The sequence below is a fragment of the Dromaius novaehollandiae genome, chromosome 4, assembly GCF_036370855.1.
Source record: "Dromaius novaehollandiae isolate bDroNov1 chromosome 4, bDroNov1.hap1, whole genome shotgun sequence".
Lineage (NCBI taxonomy): Eukaryota > Metazoa > Chordata > Aves > Casuariiformes > Dromaiidae > Dromaius > Dromaius novaehollandiae.
Window position 1 is genome coordinate 81,907,611 of NC_088101.1, and position 22,413 is coordinate 81,930,023.

The window sequence follows — 22,413 nt, forward strand, 5'->3', positions numbered from 1 at the left end:
TGACCTCAGCCGGGGCCCGGCCACCTCCGAGGGCAGCACACCGCCAAGGCCAACCACCCTGCGGCAGCCAGAGCTGGCAGGTCCCGTCTCTCTCCAGGGGACGCGCGCCCAGCATGGGCCACCGAGACCGCACTGTGCCTCCCGGGCACCTGTGCCATGGGCCTCGGGCTGATCCCCCAGGCAGTTTGGGTCCCTAAGGACCCTCACTCTTCCTTTGCGCATACGGACGTGAAAAGCTACCTGAATATTTTTGTCTCTTACTCAGGAGCTCAGTGATCCCAATGCCCTGTGGTGCATTCACCATGGGAATATATTTACACTGCCATCGTAGCAGCCTGCAGTTCTAGTTTCGTTCACTGCTCAGCGAGACGTGCTGCGGACCAGCCACGTCTGACCACGTCCCACTGCCGGGGTGGATGCCCAGTTCTCACCCATTCCCACACGCAGGCTGGGGACAAGAGGGACGGACTAAACCAGTAGGGAGGGACTTTTCTCATCTAATCTCAGCCATGTGCAGCGCAAGCACTACCCCTGAGCTCCTGTCTAGACGAGCCAAAGGAGAGACATGTCACCAGCAGTGTCCCAGGGCTCCCTGGGTTTCCGACCAGCCTCTGCAAAAGAAGCATACATGACCGGGTCATTTGCAAACAATTAGGCAAAATGAATCCAACCTTAGGTGCCGCAAGCAGCACCTGGAGTCTTCCCCAGCCTGACATCCCAGCCGCTGCAGGTGTCCCTGGCACAGGCTTCCCCTGTGGGACCTATGCTCAGCTTGGGAGGAGGTGCAGGCACCAAGCCTCACACTGCTGGTGGGACTTTGGCCTGAGAAAAGACTCCGCAACCCCCCAGGTTTTGGCCCACAGACTTTGAAATGGTTGACGGAACAAAAAACGGTTTAAATGCAAGTCTGGAAAAGCATCAGGGCTTTCTCCGTCATTCCAAACTTACGTATTTCCAAACATCATTCCGTTCCAGCGTTTACATCCAAGCTGGAAATTTCTTCCTCTAGACTCAGAATGGGGAAGGTATCTTTTAAACCAGGCAAGAAACATTTTTGCTTATCTAATTACTTACCCGTTGGTGCAAGATGTTAGTGCTCCCTGCACTAAGATAGCTAGGAGCTGAGCTGTGAAAACGAAGCTAGCAATTGAGCTTGCTGGCTGAGACAGTGAAACTCTGAAACAAACCTTGGTTTAAGTGGAATGACTGTAATCAGATGCTTCAGTCTATGTGATGCCTAATGTAGTTAGCTGAACCACTTAGAAAACCATTGGGAATTGGGTGAGAACTTCCCCTGGACAGGCCAGTCTCATAAGATCTAGGTGTCTCCCACCAGTGTTAAATAATTGTCCAGGATCCTCTTGGTTGTCAGCACAAATGGGTAACTCATGATATAATTGACCTTACTTCAGATCTAAGTTGTTTACTGCACGTATCCTCCTCTTCTCATTTATTGTGGAGAGATATATGATAACCACGCTTCATTTATTGTGGAGACATATATGATAACTGTGCTTCTAACTACAGTGTGTTGGGTAGGTATGGGCGATGGAGGCAGGAGAAGTAGAAGCAGACAGCGAGTACACTTAGACGAGCAGGATTCTGCAGAAATGTCGTCTGCTCTTGGTGTCTGCTGCAGTAGGAGTCATTCTCCTTTGGATATCTCTGAGCTGTTTATCGCGATTACTGCTGGCAAGTTTGGAAATGCAACCAACTGATACTTGTTATAATTTACTTACAGTTATCAATGGTCAAAAATAAAACCTCTCTGTTTTGTTGCCAAGTGCTCAGCGGATTCACGTTCTTTTATTTTCCCTAGTAAAGAAATGCACAAATACTTATAAAAAGGAGAAGAAACCCTCACTGAATTAAATTTGGCCAGGGTAATTATTATCTAGTCAGGCTTGCTGAGCAAATGGCAGGTGAGATAAACTTAATCTCAATAGCAAAGTTCAGAATACCTGTACATCCCCATCAGAATACGGGCTCTTTTAAAACATGAGGTCACTTTACCTTTCCAGGGTCAAGAAACTGCACCTGATTTGAATTATCACAAGGCTGAGCCAGCTGGCAGTTTGATTAAAACTTGATGCCTAGCCCAAAACTTGGATCTGGTTTGTAAAAAGAGAAAAGGCTCAGATCATTTTCAAAAATTATTGATGAGGCTCTGTCTTGCAGAAAGCCAACAGGCTCCTTGGAGCTGTGAAAATAAAGCTTAGGATCTTCGAAGCTTGCTACGTGAAAGGATCCAAGTGTGCCATTTCTGCTTTTTGCACCTGAGTCAATGATATGGTCACACAAAACTGCTCAGCTCCCTCCTAGCCTTGGAGGTACCAAATTCTCTGTGTCCCAAGGCTCTGAATCACAGAAATGCTCTTTGGGAGGGACCTCTGGAGGTCTCTGGCTCAATCTCCTGCTCCAAACATGACTGTCGCTGATACGGGACTTGCTCAGCCATGGCTTTGTCTGGCCAGTCTTGACGCTCTCCTCCTTCGCGTCTTGGGGAACCCGTCCCAGGGCTGCACCACCCACCTGTTGAAGACTCCTCTTCACCCAAACCTCCCAAAGTGCAGTTTGTGGCCATTGCCTCTTCCAATATCATCTGCTGTTACCAAAAAGAGCTTGGTTCCATCATCCTTGTACCTGCCCTTGGAGAAGCTGCAGGCTGTGATCACCTTCCCTCACCCTCTCCCTGGCGATTCCCAGGCCTGGCTCCAACGAATTAAGCACTTGTGTCTGAGTGTCCATCAGGGCAGAGATGGGAACCCAGGTCTCCCTCTAACTGGGGAATAACATTCAACCTTTTTCCTCTTCTTTTCTGGAACCTGATGCGTGCATGTGTATCCTTTGTCCAGCAAAAGGCCTTTGTCCATGGGGGTTGTGAAACTACCATCTCACATGTCCTGCAGCCTGGCAATTCGGACATTATCACAGGGGACAGGATTTTGACTCTCCCCTGACTGAGTAGTGTCCCCATGAACCTGGCTATTGCAGGGCTGGCCAAGCAATCTGGCTTCAGGGCTACTATGGAAAAAAAACACGTTCTTGCCTCCTCCAGTTTGAACCAAACCTCTGATGTCTGGAGCTCGGAACTCCAGAAAGGACTTTACAGCTGGGAGTGCTGCATGGAGAGAGACATTCACTGTAGCCAAGGACAGGGAGCCTGACAGCCTTGCAGAGCCTTTGCACACCTCTGCATCCCCTCTCTCACCTCTTCTTATCTATCCTACCAGTGACTCCCCAGACTTCATGAAACCTTTTCTTTCACTTCAGTGCTTTGGGAAGCCGGGACTGGGCACTGCACTAGGGTTTACTTAGCCAAAAAAGTGAGGGGCTGCAAGCCAGGGCTTTTACCTATTGGGTTCCTTTAGTGCGGACCCACTTGGGCATCCGCAGACCCATAACCATTTTTGAAGAGCTTGGTCACCAGCTTGTCAATCACAGATCCACTGCATGAACTTCTGTGTGTCTCAAGCCATATTATTGCTTGGGTCTTCACATTTCTGTTCTGGTTGTACCTGGGAACTTGGTCTCCTGCCCAGTTTTCCTGTCTTTGGTCTGGTTATTTGTAACTTCAAGGAACAAAGGTTTCTTTAGCAGGCCACATGGCTGCATTGCTTTGAAAGGTTGGACGGGATGGGGATAGATGTTGCTGCTGCTTTCAACCCCCTGCCCATCTTGGCTTCCACTAGGTTTTCATTGGGCTTCATTACCAGGATAGCACTGACATGAAATACGGCACAATTCACAGCTTTCTCTCTCTTTCTCTTTTTAAAATGGCCTTGACAGTCTCCTGGGATCAGCATCAGGCTGGCTGGCTCCAAGCTGTAACTTTCCAGCTGTAGACATGCAAGCACCAGTTCACATTGTTTAAGATTAGATACGCCATTATCAGAGCTCTGATAAGCCTGCCAAAAATGGCAGCTTCTACAGAGTACTGCCGCTTGATAACACCTTCGATTAATGCTGAAATTTACTGAAGGGCAGCCCTCGGCTCTTGTCATCTTATTACGAAGGTCCCAAAGGGAGCAAAGGCCCTGTACGGCTTCTCCCAGGGCAAGGCAGCATGAGATTTTTTTTTTTTGCCGCCTTAGCTTTGCTTGGCAGTGATTGCCTGGAGAGCAGAGCTTACAGAAGAGCTGGCCTTCACTGCTAAGGTCTTGCCTCATGGCACTAACCCAGCAGCTGACCAGAGCTATCTTGCCTGTGGCCGTAAGTAAAAGAGGAAGCAATCCTGTCTCCTAGAGATTAACTTGGCTGGTCTGAAGCCCGCTGGACACTGGAGCTGCCGTTACTGCCCAAGGACATGAAGAGCTGCGAAGACCACAGCATGGTCTGACTACCGTGAGTTTGTCGTGAGAAACCTGGGCTGCAGCGACAGGCTGTGCCACTCGCCTGGCCCTGCCCTCCTGCTCTCTTGCCAAACCCCAAATGTTTGCGGTGTGGTGCCGTGGCCTCTCTCCTGGCGTGTGACACCTGCCTACCTGGACACATGGAAACCTCCATGTGAAGGAGACCACTTAAAAGTCACGTTTTGCCCTTGTAGCCTGGCACTGATCCCTTTTACGTGACTAGGCTGTCCTCCATCACACCACCCAGCTTACGGAGTCCGGAGACAAGGACTGAAACCAGCGTTCATTGCTTATGGAGCTGTTTGTCCCAAGGCAGGGAAACAAAATGTTGGGAAAGAAATGGAGCCGTTAGCGGTTACATTCTTGAGTGAGAAAGGTCTGGAAGAGCCCCCCAAAATGGAGTAGCACAACATCTGAGTAGTGCAGATGTGATTATCTCATTCTGCTTCACATGTCTGCAGTGCAGATGTCTCCATCTGAGCCGGGTACCCTAGGAGCCCCTGCGGCACGGGGGATAGGCAAGCCTTTCGTCTGATCAAATGGAGACTCGTACCTTAGGATGCAAAGAATGGCACCCTCAAAGCACCTACGAGCGGTCGGATGAACTCCATCCTGGAGTGACACCTGGCTGTCACTCCGGGCGTATGCTCACCTCTTCAGCTGGCCGGCCCTCTCCTTCATCCTGACTTATCAAGCATGGAGGCTCATTTAATGACTACTCACAGTGGATGACAGCTAGTTAGTCAAGGATAGTTACTCGGGCTCATACAGGTGTGAGGAGGAGCGTGTGTCTGTGTGCCCTGCCGCTCGCACGTGGGTCCTGATGCACAACCCATCTTATCACAAACATGCACTGCATGAACATCCCATTCCTTAATCTGGCTTTTAATAAATGTCATACAGTTGACTTGGTGCCCCACACCCACGATATCTAAAGGATCCTCATGTGCCAGGGCGATGATCACCTTGATATCTTCACACCTTTGGCACAAAGGGACACCCTCCAAAACAGGTAAAGCCCTTCAATGCCAGAGAAAAATCTTCCTTGAAATCCTGGCCGAGACAGAGGGACAGAAGACAAGAACCAAGGGACACCCCAATGTCAACCTCTTCTGCTCCAAAGTGCACGTGCAGATGCTCCGTGCCAAAGACCAGTGTTCTCATCTCTTTCTAAGCTAAATGCACATCCACAATGTGTATTTAAAACAAATGTAAGGTCCAAAGAAAGTCCCCCATGACCTTCCCTACCAGATGGTACTCCTCGCTGGGGAAAACAATGGCACAGGAGTGATTCACAAACCAGTGGCTTAGTGCTCAGATGTGACACTGCTGTGAGGAGGGCAATGTGACAGATTGCGTGGGCACCTGAAAGCATCAGAGTTTTCACCAGAAACCACCTCTCCAGGGCTTGCTACTAGTGAGATGTTCCCCAGGACATGAATATAATGCAAGTACGACCAAAGCTGTTGACAAAGTCCAGGAATGCTACAGTCCATGTCCCACTTGTTGCTGTTGCCTTTGGGCCACACCTGTACTCAAAACACCTCTGTGGGCACAGGTATTCCCACTTTACACATGAGGGTCAAGTGCACACACAGACTGAATGGCTTGCCCAAAGTCACCTGGGAAAACTCTTGAAGCAGATATGCTGTAACTACTTAACCATAAAAACATCCTCCTTGTCAAGTCTCTGGTGGTTGGCAGTAGGGCCCATATTCCTGTGTGATTGCAGATTTTGAGATAAAATTTGGCCCTGGGGTTTAATATGATCTTTGGCATATTGGGACCAGATTGCACAACCTTCTCTGGGCAAGACCGTCTTCAGTGTCCCATCACCGGAGCAAGCATTGCACAATCTCATCCTCATGTTCCCCTTCTGCTCTGCCTTTACAAGTGGGTCTTGCACTTTGGTCTACAAGACCTAACCACCACATGGATGTCCTTGGAGCCTATTGTGAAATGCCTTGTGGCAGGAACCAGTGTCACACCCAGCCATGGCGAAAGGGCTGACGCGCCTGCTGCGGTGTTTCAGCTGTGGGTGTTCCTTGCCCTGCCAGATCGCTAGAGGTGAAGGTGGAAGTTTGTGTCTGTTGTACTTGCATATGAGGAGAGGTGTCATTGCACGTGGAAGTCCTATCTCAGAGATCGTGTCAGCTGAGTTACCTAGAATTTACCCTGGATTTAGAAAGAGGGGAGAAGAGCCACATTCACCATTGCAAAAGGCAGCTTCTTGCACTTTGTTTCATGTGCAGTTGCATACTTCTGCCTTATATTTCCCTGACATGAGCCATTAACATGATTCTGGATGCATGTTTGTGTGTACAGCTGCAGACCCACTCTGCAAACTTCTGTGGTTCCCCATGCTGCTACGGATCCTGAACCTCACCAGCACGTGGGCCTGCTGACCTCTGAGAAAGGCAGAATTGAAGTGTTTTGGTTTCCAGCCAAAACATGACACTTTTTACCTACAATCCTGTTTTCACTGGTTCATTTCATGAACTTTCATGGAAGTTCATACTTCCGTGCAGAAGAGGGGAAGGGACAAAGGACTTCTTCAACTATCGCCAGTGACAGGCTTATGTACTTTTTCTCAGACAATATAACATGCTTCCCCCTGGGAGCGTACGCTGTACAAAGCAGTAAAAGGCATTGCAAAATACCAAACATCCTTATCATTTGCTTACTGGATCTGCCTAGAGTTGGTTCAGTCGTTTATAGATCTGGAAGCCTTTGTTTGTGTACAGTTTGCAAACACCGGGCAGCTCGGGTTGAGGCACAGCATTTCTCTATCTAGTAGGAGAGAGAGACAGGACTGGGAGGCAGGGGGGACATTTTTGTGTCATTCAGGCTTATGTGATGAGTCTCCATGAAATTGCTGTGTTCTGGCTCTGGTTGCAACCAAGGAGTTTTTGATCTTCAAACGAGCTAGCTCCTGAGCAAGGCAACTGCACCACAGGGGACGGCACGGTGAGAGATACCCGTGTGGTCAAAGCCGGCCCCATCCATCCGTTTGGCCATGCCTGTGTTGATCTCTCCATGGTGACGTGCTGAGTTCAAGTCTGGTGGGGTCTGGTGAGAGCCACAGTCTCCACACAACGGCTGTCCCCGGAGGCGGTGGCACAAACATCAGCGTGCGGCAGCCTTGTGCCTGCGCTGAGCTGCTGAGCCTTTCCCAGGGGTGCGACTAAAGGCTCTGTCTGAGGCTCACGCCTTTTCAGTGGTCAGCAGGGTATTTTCATGTGCCCCTTTCTGAGTTTCTGTCTTGGGTGTAGGCCCCCAGAGACCCACTTGGGCTTGTCCTGTTCAGTCCTTCCCATTCCCAAATATCTGAGCACCATTTGCAGTTCCCAAATATCTGAGCACCGTTTGCATCTCAGCAGCGGCCCTCTTGCAGATGAGACAGCTCAGACCTTTCAGAGTGAGCTTCATAGCATGAAGCCCAGCCGCAGGGGCGGGAGGTGCTGCAGGCTAGTGCTAAAGCCCTAGATGACTCACCTGGCCACCACGGCTCCTCTCTGGGTCTTGCTGTGGGACATCTCCGTGCCTCCTCTTCCTCAGCACTAAATGGGGCTTTGCAGAGAGATCAGTGAGTCCTGGACGAGCCGGGCCTGCCTGGAGCTGAACGGCAACGGAGCAGACTTGTGCAGGGCATGCCGCAGAGGGGTTGGGCGTGTGGGGAGAGCCGGGGAAGGAAGGCAAGACCCATCCCTTGTTTCCTCCGGGGCCCAGAAACACTGGGTGGATGGTGGGGAACCAGGGCCCCCCGGAGGCTGCAGCTCGCCCTGGGCCACCTCGGCGCTGGTGCGGGGCCTTGTCGCCATCTAGTGACACGGGGATGGATTGATTCAGGGCTCCGCGGAGGGACGTGGCTGAGCCTGGGGTCCTCCAGGCCCTTCCTTGCCGGAGCCGTGGGGCGGGGACCCAGCCCCGGCTCTGTAACTACATCTGACTTCTGACGGGCAAGTCCAAAGAGCAGCTGTTAAGGAATAAACAGGGGCCAAGGCGGAACTGCAAATCCAAGCAGGAATACGGAGACACCAGGCAAGATCACGTTAATTAAAAGCTGTTAAATTTTCCAGCTCGTGATCTGCTGCCGAGGTTGATAAGCCCCAGCGGTTTTGCAGCTGGCACACAGCAGCGCAGGTGCTCTCCTCCCTGCTCCCCTCCGTTCCTCTTAAATTCGAAAAATTAATTAAAGAAACAACAGCCCAGAAATGAATGCGTCAGGCTTGCAGGGCTGAGTAGGCGAAAACCCTTCCCGGTCAGTGGCTATATCATACTGGTGCATGTCCCGGGTGCTTCCCCTGCGCACTGTGCTCACGTATGACCTCCGCATCAGCGGTACCTGCTTAACCAATTTACTCAAATAGGGTGGCTGAGAATGCTGGCACCCATCACAGCCTTCGCAGACGATCTCGTTAGCAAGCGCTATCGCCGCGGATTGACGCGGGGCACCGATAAAGCTGTGTCAACAGCCCTGTGGCTATTTCTGTCTACGAGCTCGGAGGAGCAGGATATCCCGGTGCAACGCATTTTTTTGCAGTGCTCCTGCATGCACCCCAGAGCGGTGAAAAGCTGAAGTGATCATCAACTTGCTTGTAAGCTCTTCTCTCCAAAAATATGATGATTTTTAGATGAATCAGTGAAGTTATCTCATGAGGCAAATGCACACACTACCAGTAGTGCTGGTACAAGGAAGGGGTGCAAAGGGGTGCAGAAGGAAGGGGTGTATCTTGAACCTTGTGCCGTTTTAGTTCTTAAACCGGCATTATCTGGGATTTGGGGGATTCTTTGGTATCGGTTTAACCTGAACTTGAGTGCACACTTCCCAGCTGGACGCTGGCATTTGAACTTTGATTAGCAGCCTGGGCCAAAGTCTATGTGAGAGCCTGAATTTGAACTCTGCAACTCCAGTGAAAAACAAGCATTGCTGTCTTCACCAAAATCAGAAGGGCTGTTCCCCATGTTCTGCTATAATTTAGCATTCAGCTGGTGTGAACCAAGCCGCTGAAATCATTCTGTCCCACTTTCTTTTCATAGTTTAGCTCTACCTCCCGGACCGGGAGCCAGAGTGGCTTCGATAGTCTTGTTGACCGTCTTTGCTGGTGTTTTTTTTCCATGCCAGAAATCAGACGCACGGTAAGGAAATGCCGGGGGCGGTGAAGAGCAGAGCAGCCCGTAGAGGTGGGGCGAGCAGGGCACCCGGGTGTGCTCCAATACCGCCGAATACTGCTATTATTTCGGTGCCTGGTAAACACGGGATTAATCACTAACCTGAGTGTGTATTAAAGGGTCATTTACCTTCTGAAAATGCCCAGGGAATGGAAAACGTGCGGGGCTGGAAACAGCTCCATGCGTGCCATTTCGCCCTCGGTCCTGCGGGACTTGCTGGAGAGGTGGGGACCAGCCGAGGTGAGTGGCCGAGGTCCCCGACACGGGCGCCTTAGGTGACCCCGGGGGCTCGCGTTGACTCAGGTGCCCCTGGGACGCACCGGGGGGGGGGGGGGTTCACCATCGCTTTCAGCCCACGTGAGTGCAAGCCACCCCCAAAAAGCTGGGTCCTGCCCAGCCGCCCGCTCCCGCAGCCGGTTTGCTCTTGCCGTGAGGGGCTCTGCTCAGATCCTGAAATTTAGGCATCTATTTCCCACCGCAATAAAGCCCTTTTGGACCTTCAAGTCTAGGAAAGCCCTTTCCACACTGGTGCTTGGGGAAAATCCCTTTGCTTGAGGCCGGGGAGACCCGCGGCAGCACAGCCCTGGGGGACGACGTGGTCTGAGCTTCAGCGCTTTGGCAGGTCCCGCGTCCCTTGTTGCAGACATGATGCCGTCTCCTCGGCCAGGCAGTATCAGCAACCCTTTGCACCTTGTCTTGGTGGGTCGAAGTCCCCACGCGTGCTGCAGCAGACCGCTACAAAGCGCCCCAGGTCCGCGCGCAGCCTCCGAGGGTGCATGTCCCCCAGAGCGAGCCTCTCGGGTGGCTTTACTGGCATTTTAGGCCATTTATACCATGCATGTTTCTGCGGCGCTGTGCACCCTCTTGCTTGTGCCCTGGCCACACATTGGCATGCACAAACACACAAACACCCCTCCAGTCTCTTGCAAAACATCCCGGAGGTGCAGTAAGCCACTCTGTGACGCAGGAGCGCGAGTCCTGTGCTAGTCTTGCCCTGCCACTCCAGAAAGGGAGGCAAGAAAATGGACTAAGAGGTAAAGAAAGGACTGCACAGCCCTCCCCAGCGAAGGGAGGCCAGCCACTGGCTTTTGCTGAGCCCTGTGCAAGTCGCCTGCTCATCCTGTGCCTCAGTTTCCCCGTCTGTGGGATGGGGATGGTCCCACAGCCCTGCCTCGTAGGTGGCTTTACGTGGTTCCGTTATAGGCTGATTTCTGCTGGGAGGGACCTCTGGAGGTCCCCGGGGCAAACACTGCTTTAACCAAGTCCAATCTCAGGGTTAAATCCAGCCTGAGAGTCAGACCAGGTCGCTCAGGGCTCGTCCAGCCTAATTTTGAGCACTTCCGCGGTGAGAGCAGAGCTAAGAAGCTCTCGCTGCCGGCCCCTGTCCCAGCGCCTGATCACCCAAGCTGTGCAAAGACGTTTCCCGATATCTGTGTGGCTTTTCCCTCGCTGCAGAGCTGGGAAGGGCGGCTCGGCACGGAGCGTTCCTGCTGCGGGACTCTCGTGTCCCTCGGCCGGTTGCAACGGGGAAGGGTTTCCGCGAGCACAAGCGCAAGGCTGGCTTGGGAGCCAGCGAGGGCGGCAGCCGCTCGGGCAGCGGTCCTTGGGTACCGGCTCGGTCCCGCCACCCCTCCATCCTTCCCCGCGGCTAAAACGCAAAATCCCGCCGGCTCCGGACGAGCCGAGCAGCCCAGGCGGGCGCGAGGAGCCGCGGTGCCGGTGCGGAGCAGCGGGCAGGCTCAGCCCCACGGCGGCCTGCACTGCCCCACACCGCGCGGGGCTGCCGGGCAGCGGGGTTCGGGGGCTCACGCGCCCCTGCCGCGGCTCGGGATAGCGCCGGGCTCTGCTTCCAGCCGGGACCGAGCGTGGGCATGCGATAAAAACGGGAGCAGGCAGGGGAGGAACGAGCTTATCAGGCTTCCAGCTGTTGCAGGAGCCAGATGTTGCATCTGGGCTGTTTAACAGCATCAGCCTGCAAATTTCTCTAGCGTCTTTTTTGGTCCTGGGGATATTTTCAGTCTCTCCAGCCAGCTCTTGTTTACCTTAATTTAACCCCAGCTGGACCACAGAGCTGCTGCCTAGAAATTGTGTCCCGATGTTTGTGGGAAATGCTCACGAGTGAACACTCGTTTTTTGCTCGCTGCTTCCCGGGCGTGATTTTATACATCAGTCTGGAAAGCGCTGCTGGGAGCAGCACGGCTCAGGCAAATGCCGTGCCAGGCCTTGGGAAATGGCATTTGAAATAGATTATTTTTGAGGGCTTCTGGTTAGCCTCAGAGGCATTAGAGGTGAAGCTTTTAGCTTTATTCTGTGATTGTGATGGCTGGAAAAAAATTGTACCCGAAAACTGAAATTGTGAGGATTTCACATGACTCCAGCAGCTGGGGCTGCATGGAAACATGGAGAATCAGAGAAGGAGGCAGCAGCATGCAGGCGATAGCAGGATATAAACTTCATGAAAGAAATGTTTTGTTCTATTTAAAATTATGCAGGTTTTTGTCTTTTGGCCTTTTTTAACTCAGTGGGTTCTTTTTAATTGCACTTTTTCCCCGTTTTCTTCGATTTCAGTCCCCTGCACCCTCCAAGAAGGCAGCAGGCATAACGACAGATACAGACATAACGGGGCACGTGCACAGAAGGGTTTCTGAGTTTTAAAATTCAGCAATTCAAAATCCAGTGGGCGACCCAGCACCCGGCGGAATTGGGGCACTGCTGGCCGTGCCTCCCGCGGCCCCATGGAGTACGTCAGCACGCGGGGAGGCCCGGGCGCCGTGGACTTCGAAGGAGCCCTCTTCTCCGGCTATGAGCCCAACGGGGGCCTCTTCATGCCCAGCGCCTTGCCCCGGCTCGACGCGCCCACGCTGCGCCGCTGGAGCACCTTCTCCTACCCACAGCTGGTGAAGGAGCTGTGCTCCCTCTTTGTCACTGCCGAGCTCGTCCCTAGGCGCGACCTGGACGGTAAACCTTGCTGTGGTGCCGTTTGAGGGGACGCAGGCGAGGGGGTCGGGGCGTCGAACCTGCTGCTGTTCTCCCTGCCTGCATCCTCCTCATCCTCGCTGCGCTCTGCAGCCTGGCGTGCAATTGCCCCGCTCCTTTCTCTACCCTTTTCCCCCCGCTGTCGGCTTGCTGGGGCTTGGTTATCCTCTTGGAAATGTGACTCCCAGCTGCAAACAGTGATTCTGGGGATTGCTGTAGTGATTCTGGCGGTTGCAATAGCGACTCTGGGGCTTTCAGTAGCGATTCTGGGAGTGCAGTAGCGATTGCTAATGCTGCATCCCTGCTTACTGCCGGGGTAGAACTGCACAGCCAGAGGTGCTGGGCACAGCTGGCTGGCGGCGGCTGCAGTGCCTGCGGGTTTCTCTGCTCTTTCTGGGCATTCGCCTGTACAAAAGCGCATGAAGAGGAACGTTTGCTGCACGGGACATCACACATGGAAAAGTATTTTGCCCCATTTGGGCCCCCCAGCATGGAGGTGCCCCAAGGTCGTGTGCAGCAGCGGCAGGCGCACGGTGAGCAGCACCCGTGTGCTGGTGCGGGAACGGGGCTGGGGTCGCCTGCGGGGGAAGAGCTGCCCTCCGCATGGGGCTTTTGGCTGCTTGATGCTCTTTCCGATTTTTAATCCGATTTTTAGTGTTTTTAACATTCAGCAGCTATTCCTTCCACCAGAGGGCAGCTATAACCTCTATGCCCATCAGTGAGTTAGGATAAAACTTCTTTTATTTCAACATAGTCACTCTAATTGTGTCAGATTAATCTGGGGTTACTCAGTGAAGAGCTGTTGCAGGCATAGGCTGATTTACACCAGGATCAGATTGCTAAACAACTAAGAATAACATGTCAGATACCTGCCTGTCACCTCTCTAGCAGCAGAGTCTTGGGTTTTGCAGTGCGGCTCCTGGGAGGAACATGGCCGATGGAAACCGCGGTCAGGAATGTCCTTCTTGACCTATTCTAACCATCCCTCCACCCGCTCTCCCTGCAGACCTGATTGACAAGGCCTTCAGCAGGTTCAGACACAAGGACGTGGTCCATCTGTCCAGGCTGAAGGATGGGCTGAACGTTTTGGAGCTCTGGCATGGGCCTACTTACGCTTTTAAGGACCTGTCTCTGTCCTGCACGGGGCAGTTTTTACAGTATTTCCTGGAGAAAAAGCAGAAGCACATCACTATCCTGGTGGGTGAGTATCCCTCTGGGGGTGGGTAAAACTTCGGGGGTCTGTCCGGGCTGGGAACAGTTTGGGGACAGCTCAGGGGCCATCCGCTGCCAGCCTGGCGCTGGCATGTCACCGAGTGTCGCTGGCCGGAGCAGCCTTGGGGATGCACAGGTGCATGAAGTGTAGGGCTATCTCTGCTTTGCTGGGAGAGCTGCTGACCCGCAGAGGCCAGGGTGACGTGATGGTGACATCATCTCCTAGGTGGCTGGTGGGACAACTCCAGGCAGAATGCCACTGGTGCTGCTCTAGCCGAAAACATCCCAGGGAGCATCTCTGCACCCTTTTTTTTCAAAGAGGGTGGTGATGGAGGTTGACACAGCGACATTCATTTTTATTTTTTCTCCCTCATTTTGATATAGGGACATCAGGGGACACGGGGAGCTCAGCAATTGAGAGCGTGAGAGGGCAGAAGAACTTGGACATCTTTGTTCTGCTGCCCCACGGACTCTGCAGCCAGATACAGGAGCTTCAGATGACCACTGTCATTGAAGAAAATGTCCACGTCTTTGCTGGTTGGCATTGCTGTCTGCTTTAGGGCCCTGTTGTGTTGAAAACATGCCTAAAGGTCTCATGGACATAGTGGCACATGTTGCTCCTTTTATGGCTGAGTCATTAATGTTACAGGCAACTGGATGCCTGGTTAAAGGTGCCCCGGCAGAAGTTATTCTGGCCTCGATTTGGGGTTTTTGAGCCTAAAATATCTGTAGGTGGTTGGGATTGCAAATATGCCAAAAGCAGAAACCGCCCCGGCATCCATGCTGTGCTCCTCAGCCTCTAGCTTGCACAACCCTGGAGCCAGACCTGCAATTCGGAGTGCCCCTCTCTGCAGTAAATCCTCAGCCTTGTTTCTAGACCTGCTCCTGAACAGAAACACTTTGTGCCTAAATCGCTGAGGTCAGCAGATCTCATCTGTCCTTTCTCCTTTTGACAGTTCATGGGACCAGTGATGAAATTGAAGAGCCGATCAAGGAATTATTTGCCAATGCTGATTTTGCCAGAAAACACAACCTGATGAGCTTGAATTCAATCAACTGGTCGAGGATTATGGTGCAGCTTGCTCACCACTTCTACGCTTACTTTCAGTGCGCACCATCCCTAGACACCACCCCCCTGCCCGTGGTGGAAATCGTCGTGCCAACGGGAGGAGGAGGAAATATCACAGGTGAAGGGAAAAAAGTAGATTAAAAAAAGTTAGATAAGGAAGAGGGAGAGTGCATTGTGACCTCTGGACTAAACACACCTTGCGAAAGCTAGGCATTGCTATTTATTAAAATTAAAACACCCACTCTCCATTAGGATTTCTTCAGAGCCACTTATATTTTATTACTCATTTATGGTTATTACTCATTTAAGCATCAGTGATGATTTGCAAGATACAGAAAATCTGAAACCATCCTTTGGTGATGACGGTAGGTCTCCTGGGGATAAGCACACTAGAAGTGGGCAGAATGCGTTTGACCCTGAAGAGAGAGAAAATACTGTGATTCTGATTTCTTAAGCGAGACCTTAACAGGGCTGTGGAGTCCCGGCTGGTACTACCCCGGTTTGCACAGCAGCACGCGGTCAGGAGAACCACTCACTCCTGACTGCATAGCTCCAGCCCTTTAAAAGTGAGTCCTTGGTTGCCTTCATCTCAGAATAGGTATATAACTGTATTATGAAAGCCATAAATGATTTTATTCACGCAAGTGCATTCGCTGTATTTCCAGGCCACCCATATGAGGCAGTATTACTAAGCTGCAGGAGCCCAAAAGCTTCACCTCTCTTGCCTGAATGCAGGTGCCTGACCTCTTGATCCAGACGTGGAGAGGCCCAAGGGCTGGGGTCCAGCAGGCTGGCTTGGCGGGAGGAGCACTGCAGCCCAGGATTTTTAATCTCGGGCTCTACTAAAGTGTTAAAGATAGGATATGAGAGCTGTAGCAGAGAATGTCATTTTTGCTGCTCCTTAAACAGATGCTCGATCAATTTGTGACTTCTTTGCCAAGTCTCCTTATCTCCTTTGCGTGTTTCTTCCTCAGGCATGCTTGTAATGTTTTGCTTGTTTTCTAGCTGGCTGTATTGCCCAGAAAATGGGTCTTCCGATCCGACTTGTTGCCGTGGTTAACAGCAATGACATCATTCATAGGGCTGTTCAACATGGAGATTTCTCACTGTCAGGGGGTGTGAAGGCTACGCTAGCATCAGCCATGGATATTCAGGTATTTAATGAATTGGTCAAAATGGGAAGAGATTGAATATTATATATTTTTATATACTTGTTTCTTGCATTGTGTTCTGCCTAGTTTATGAGAACATAATTCTGCCAGTGGCTCTGTCTCTCATCAGTGCATTCAGAGGTGTGACGCGTATTCAACATTTATGCTGCAGCCTGCTGAATTAAGACAGATCAAGCACCTTCTTCCTAGCTTTTCAGAGCCTGACTTTGTAATCGTCATTGTTAATGGTGGGGCTTGTCAGATGTAAGCTTAGAAAGAGATGGACTTTTCCTCAAGGCTTCTGTGACACTCAGAAAGGTATAAATCCTGTCCCATCTCAGGGGCTCTGTCAGTGCTTCTGAAAGTCTCCACCAAGAGAAGAGACTGGGAGGAAGGTGGGGTAGCCCCGAAGAAATGCCTCATCAATGGCCATGTGCAGTTTGCTCAGAGCAAAACATGTCCGGGCAGGCAGGCAAAGGCCTTAGAAATGAAAAGTCATGGAGGGATGGACAGCAAATGCCTGGAAGCAAATGTCTCCATTTTATAGCTACCCTGTGATCCATGGGCATTGGATGTGCTTCCAGAAAAATGACCGAGATGTGAAATACTTGGTGTCATATCACTAAAGGCCCTAAGCTGCTTGGATTTTCCAAATGCTGTTCAAACATGAATTCCTAGGGCTCCTTATGGATCTCAAGGGATGGCTGGGTTCCTCTCCTGACATGTGTCCCTTCAGCAGTCCTGGTCTGGTGAGGCCCTTCAGCTGTTCCAGGGTTTGAGATGGAGAGTGGAGGCAGCTGGGTAAGGTGATATCCAGAGCTGGATAGGTATATCCCTCTTTATAACCTCCCCATGGCTACGTGGAGTGTCGTGGTTCAGCCCAAGTGTGAAATGTCCATGCAAAGTCTTCAGCAGCTCAGCAGTTCATCTTGGAGCGGACCTCGGGAGGTCTGCAGTCCAGCCTCCTGCTCAGAGCAGGGTCAGCTGTGAGGTCAGATCGGGTTGTTCAGGACTTGATCCAGTCAGGTCTTCAAAAGCTTCAGGGATGGAGACTGCACACACAGCCTCTTTAGGCTGTCCCTTTTGCACACTAAATTAAAGCAGAGAAAGCTTTCCATTTAGTCACTAGCAGTAGAGGTAAAGCAGAGTCTTTCTAGCATAGATGAGCCTTTTAAGGAGAAATTCCAGGGAAGTGCAACTGAGACATGGTGTGTCTACGCAGCAAATGAAGCCAACCGGGGACTGTTTTCTGGCCCTGAGAAGAGGTAGCACCACACAACTCATTCTCACGTGCCTGAACTTTCCTTAGGAACAGTCATCAGCCTGAGCTATCCTCCAAACTGGGCCCAGGCAGTCTGCTGGACAATCTCAGCTGGCATGGGATGAAAGCAGAGCAGAGAGCTGGCTAGTAAGTAAATGGCCAGGCTAGTGGTCACACCAGTTTCCTGGCCCTCTTTGATTTACTGGTGTAGATATAGCTATCCATAAGGGAAACCCTAAGGCTGGCATGACTGAAGGGTCAACAGGAAGGTCTGGATGTGGGAGCAGCAGGAGGAAGGGCAGGAGAAGGGTTTCAGGACAGGTGCTGGAGGCACCTACCATGGCAGGTCACCAACTTCCAGGCATGCTGGCAAGTAGCTTCTCAGGACACCCAGATCGGGCGGACAGCCTAAAACAAGGGACAGCCTAAAGCAAAGGGCTGACTACACCCAGGCTGGAATGAAGCTAACAGGCTGGAGGCCTTAGGAGGTGACGGTGGGAAGATGAAGAACAGGACTAGAGCCATAAGACACCCAGATAAGGACGTGAAAGGCTAAGTCCTAATGACTCACTGAGGTTGGAGAGGATGGAGACACAGAAAGTCACCGTCACTGTCAGCTCCTAAAAGCAATAAAGAACATGTCCGAGACCAGCACATGGTTGCAATGTAGAAACAACTGAAGAGACATGATGAGGACTTGATAGCTGGTGTCCCTTGTCTTCTCTGTCCCTACCGCCTGTCCTGGCCAGACCACCTGGACACATGTTTCTTGGTGCTTTTGAGTATGTGGGAATGAGACTGTGAGGTGTGAAATTGGTTTTGCCTTAAAATAGAATCATTTTCCCTCCTATATGGTCTGGTGTTGAGTTCTGCTACAGTGTCGCAACACTGCTTGCTACATAGCCATACAGACCAGTCAGGTCCTATATGTGCCTTATGAGTTCATAAAGATTATCAGTTAGCCCTGCGGGGAGCTGAGTGTCTTATGAAGCCACACAGGGGCACGGTGACTCACAGCAGCATCTGCAACACTGGGTAAATAGCTGAATATTTCTGTTTCGCAAGTAGGTCGTGTGTTACTAGCCTGCTTTCCTCAAGGTAATTATACAGGTGTAGTCACACTGCCTATTTGTCAGTTGTCCCTTCATTAAGTTTTTCGACCTGATGGTTGCTCAGAGAGGTCAGAGGTCTGAGAGACATCAGGTGCCTGCAAGGCTTGAGGATGCATGTGTCCAGACAAATCCCAGCACAACCTCCACTGAGCAAATAGCTGCAACAGGAACTCAGCCCTTATTAGACATCAGAGAATCCACACAGGTGCTCCCCACTGAGACAGAAATTCACTGTTCTGCTGCTCATGTGCTGCCCCGTTATCCTTTCTAGGAGCCTTACAACATGGAGAGGATCCTCTGGCTGCTTTCCGACGGCGACAGCAGCCTCATCAAAACTCTGATGGAACAATTCAGCGTGTCCAAAAGCCTCAAGCTCCCGGAGGATTTGCACAGAAAGGCAAGTTCCTTTACACACACGTGCATGCGTAAGGAGATTTACTGCTGCCAATTGTTTCCGACTTGTTTCCAAAATATAAAAATTCAGCTTGCAGTGGATCACGTTGGAGAGTTTCCAACCTAAAATGTAAGTGTGCGTTAGAAGAGAGGCTAGAGGAGAGGTTTTATATCAGCGCGTGAGCCTGGAGATGTTAAAAAAAAATTTAAAAAAGATTTTTTTAAAAAGAAAACACTTTCTTCTTGCAAAATTAATTTTAAAAAGCCTAGAATTATTTAGGTATGATATGAAACCACCCCTTCTTTAGAAATACCAGGCAGGTAGTAGCCGCATTAGCAGTGCATCGAGCACCCTGCCCGGGGCTGCTCCCAAAGGGCCGTTTCCTCCCCTTGCCGCAGTGGTCGCCCCTATTTCCTCGGGCAGTGGGAAGATTGCTCTGCAGCTTCCAGATGCCCCATTTCTAACTCTTTTTTGCCATCTGTCCATGCTGCAAAACCTCGCTGAAAGCTCTGCTGAGCACTGCACGTGGCCAGGCTCTGTGCCGTGGCGCGCTGCCGGCGGTTTGTCCCCGGCGAGCATCTCACCGTGTTCCCGCTCGGCTCTCCCCAGCTCGTGCAGACTCTGGGCTCGTGCGCGGCCTCTGACGAGGACATCGTGCGAGCGATGAGGCGCTGCTGGGAGGAGAACCACTACCTGCTGTGTCCCCACTCTGCCGTGGCTGCTCACTACCACTACGGGCAGCTGGGCTGCGGGAGCCGCAGGTGAGCACCCACCCCCGGGGAGCACCTCGCGTCGGCGGCTGCAGCCGCCCTGCCGGCTCCGGGCGCGCTTCCCTCCAACGATGCCTTGCTTTTTTTGCAGCACGCCTCGCTGTTGCTTAGCCCCGGCCTCAGCGGCCAAGTTTCGGGATGCCGTGCTCAGCGCCGGCCTGGTTCCCGACGTCCCTCCGGAAATCAGTGTCCTGACAACGCTGGAGACCAGGTCAACCCCCCTGAAGAAAGGGGAGGATTGGGCAAAAACCCTCCGGGAGCAGATAGAAGATGTGACCCGGCGGAGGAAGATGTAAGTGGGGTCACAGGACACCGCTGCGTGGCAACTTGCCTGGATGTGGCCTGGATTTGTGCTATAAAGGCAAACGCATACTAAGGCTCATTTTCCATCTTGAGGAGTGATATTTCTCTAAGAGGCAAGTCTACGCTCTCTGTATGTTTAACTAGAGAATTATTCATACGCACGTCCTTTTAACTTTTTGAATTAAATAGAATAATTTTGAATTAAATAGAATATTTTGAAAAATGTTCAGAAAAGAGCTTTCTAACTGTTGTCTTTTTCCTCTAATTTCATTAAAGCCTATTGAAGCTTTCAAGAAACATGTTTGTCCGATGGTTGCTAGCCTCATAGAGCACTCCTTTAAAACGATCCACGACCGTTAGCTTCCTTCAGTGAGTCTGATCCCGTATGTCTTGATTCCTAGGAAAACCCACCTAAAAGCCTATTCCTGCATTACAGTACAGAGCTGTAATGGCTTTCCCCTGAACAGCCACTTGGTGGAAATAACAAATACGAATTACAGCAATAAAAAACAGAGCTGAACTGCAGTTATTAGGTCATATTTCCATGATGTTTTTATGGGTGACAGCTATTCTTGCTTCTCCAGCAAGTGCCTTGACTTGGACATCTCTGTTTTCGGCAGATCATAAAACGCAGGACCAGAGCGGTCTGAATAATTCAGCTGAACAGGCAGCTTAACGCCTGCTTGCATGTGGGCAACTCACTTTTAAACATGGCTTTGCCAAAATAGCCAAAAAAAAAACCCCACCAACAAAAAAAAACGGAGCAGAGGGTAGCAAGGGACCTGTGGTGGGAGGTTTTTGCAGCATCCCCAGAGGTTTGGGCTGGGTGTGGGGACGTGTGGAAGCGCAGTAGGGTTTGGGGGCGGCGCACCCCAGGAAGGGGCTTTTTGGCAGCTTCTGGTGTCAGGTAAGGTTGAAAACTGGAATCACTGAGGAAGAAATGGGGATCACCAAGCTGATTTGCAAATCTTTGCAAGTGATGCAATAGTCTTGGGTCAGCTCACATTTAATAGCCTAGTGGGGTTCACACTGGGAAATGTACCTCTGTGCAATACCTACTAATACATCTGATAAAGCTTTCTAAAAAACATACATTTATTTAGCACCAGCGCAACATTTTTTTCCGTGGTGCATCAGCTCCAGTCCCTTGAGCTGGGGTGGAAGGCTGCTGACCAAAACTCAGCACAGCTTAAATTTGCAATAAAACTAAATAGGATGGGCATATGGAAAAGTGGTGACAGGTTATCTTCCATGGGGACTGTTCACTAGCAGAGATGTAGCCGTAATGGCCACGCTGGGGACAGGCGTTATTAGGTAGCTGATACTGAGCCAACTTGAAGCCGAGTGCTGCACGCGGCCGGCGGTGCCGGAGTGGGCGTCCACGACTGTAGCTGCTTCCCGGCCTCATACCTTCCTCCCACAAGCCAAAGCCTGTAGCAGGCACTTTGTGGGCAACTTCCACTGAAACGAACAGGAAATGGGAAATTCCCCTTATCTGAAGACCGAAACTTCAGTCTTTCAATACCACGTTCCCATCATACACATATAAATATATAAATACCTTGTGGGGGAGCTGCCTCCACAAGTCATGCAGCTGGCAGGAGTATCTTGTACCTAAAAAGGAAAAAAATAGGAATAATTACACCAGGGGGGAAAAACCCCCTCTTGCCATCAAAAAAAAACAAAACAAAAACCAAAAACAAAAAAAACCCTTTGACATCAAAGGAAGTCCCATAATGAGAGTATTAACTTAAGGGTTAGTGGCATTTAGCAGGGTAAAAGTAAATTCGGCAGGGTGAATCAGCACGGGGTTTTTCAGACTGCGCGGGAAGAAGGGGGAAACTTTGCCTGGGCCAAAAGCTTTCTTCCTAGCACCTTGGCAGCCTTTTACGCAGCTCTTGGTGGAGAACAGCCCAGGCTGCCTCCCTGCTCACGAAACCCCTCCGGGAACGGAGGTATCCGTGTCCCGGTGCTGCAGGGACATGGCTGTGCTCACTGCGGCCGCAGAGCTGGGGGGCCCATGTCCCACTCGCCCAGCCTGCATAATACCACTTATTTCAGCCACACTGCAGCCTTGTCCCCAGGAAAAACGTTATTCCTCCCCTGGAAAATGGTTTTGCACGGGGGGCTGTGCAGCAAGCCTTTGCGAACGCTGCCAGTGAGCAGCCCCCAGCCACGCTGGGTCTCCACGGCCGCATCCTCCTCCCGCTTGTGTGCACGTTGTACGGGTTAGACTCCGCTGGTGTTAACAGCTGCCTGCCCAAATCTTGTGTTCTCCAACAGGGATGGTTGCCCGGGGTTATTTAGCTCTTGAATCATCACCTAAGACACTCTGTGAGTGGGGGGAGAGGTCCAAAAGGATGCCTGGCCCCATGGACGGGAGGGATAGGAGGGCAGGAAAAGCTGCGGAGATGTCTTGGAGGGTTGCAGAGAGGTTTCCTTCCTGCAGAGGGCAATCCTCGGTCGCGTTTGAGCTTGTCCCGTCACGGCGCTGCCCGGTTTTGGTCCTAACTTCACTTTGGTCGGTCTCCCAGCATCTGGGGAGAGGTGCTGGAGAATCTCCCGGCCTGCTCCGACTCCAGGGGTGGCTGCCAGAACGGGACAGGGCAGCCCACCACCAGAATATTTTGCTTCCACCTCG

The 22,413-nt window shown here is 51.5% G+C and overlaps 1 protein-coding gene across 4 annotated transcripts; it reads left to right on the forward strand.

Moving 5' to 3' along the window:
• Positions 1-9,249: 9,249 nt before the first annotated feature.
• THNSL2 (threonine synthase like 2) lies at positions 9,250-20,069 on the forward strand. Of its 4 annotated transcripts, none has more exons than XM_026112786.2 (9): positions 9,250-9,491; positions 12,093-12,482; positions 13,507-13,701; positions 14,097-14,249; positions 14,669-14,899; positions 15,787-15,935; positions 18,577-18,702; positions 19,309-19,460; positions 19,561-20,069. In XM_026112786.2, the coding sequence occupies exons 2-9, from the start codon at positions 12,260-12,262 to the stop codon at positions 19,763-19,765; spliced, it is 1,434 nt and encodes a 477-aa protein (XP_025968571.2). In that variant the 5' UTR covers positions 9,250-9,491; positions 12,093-12,259; the 3' UTR covers positions 19,766-20,069. The 4 variants fall into 4 exon arrangements, with proteins under 4 accessions (XP_025968571.2, XP_025968573.2, XP_064367687.1 ...); XM_026112788.2 differs by lacking the exon at positions 9,250-9,491 and adding an exon at positions 9,654-9,764; XM_064511617.1 differs by lacking the exon at positions 9,250-9,491 and adding an exon at positions 11,023-11,131.
• The last annotated feature ends 2,344 nt before the right edge of the window (positions 20,070-22,413 follow it).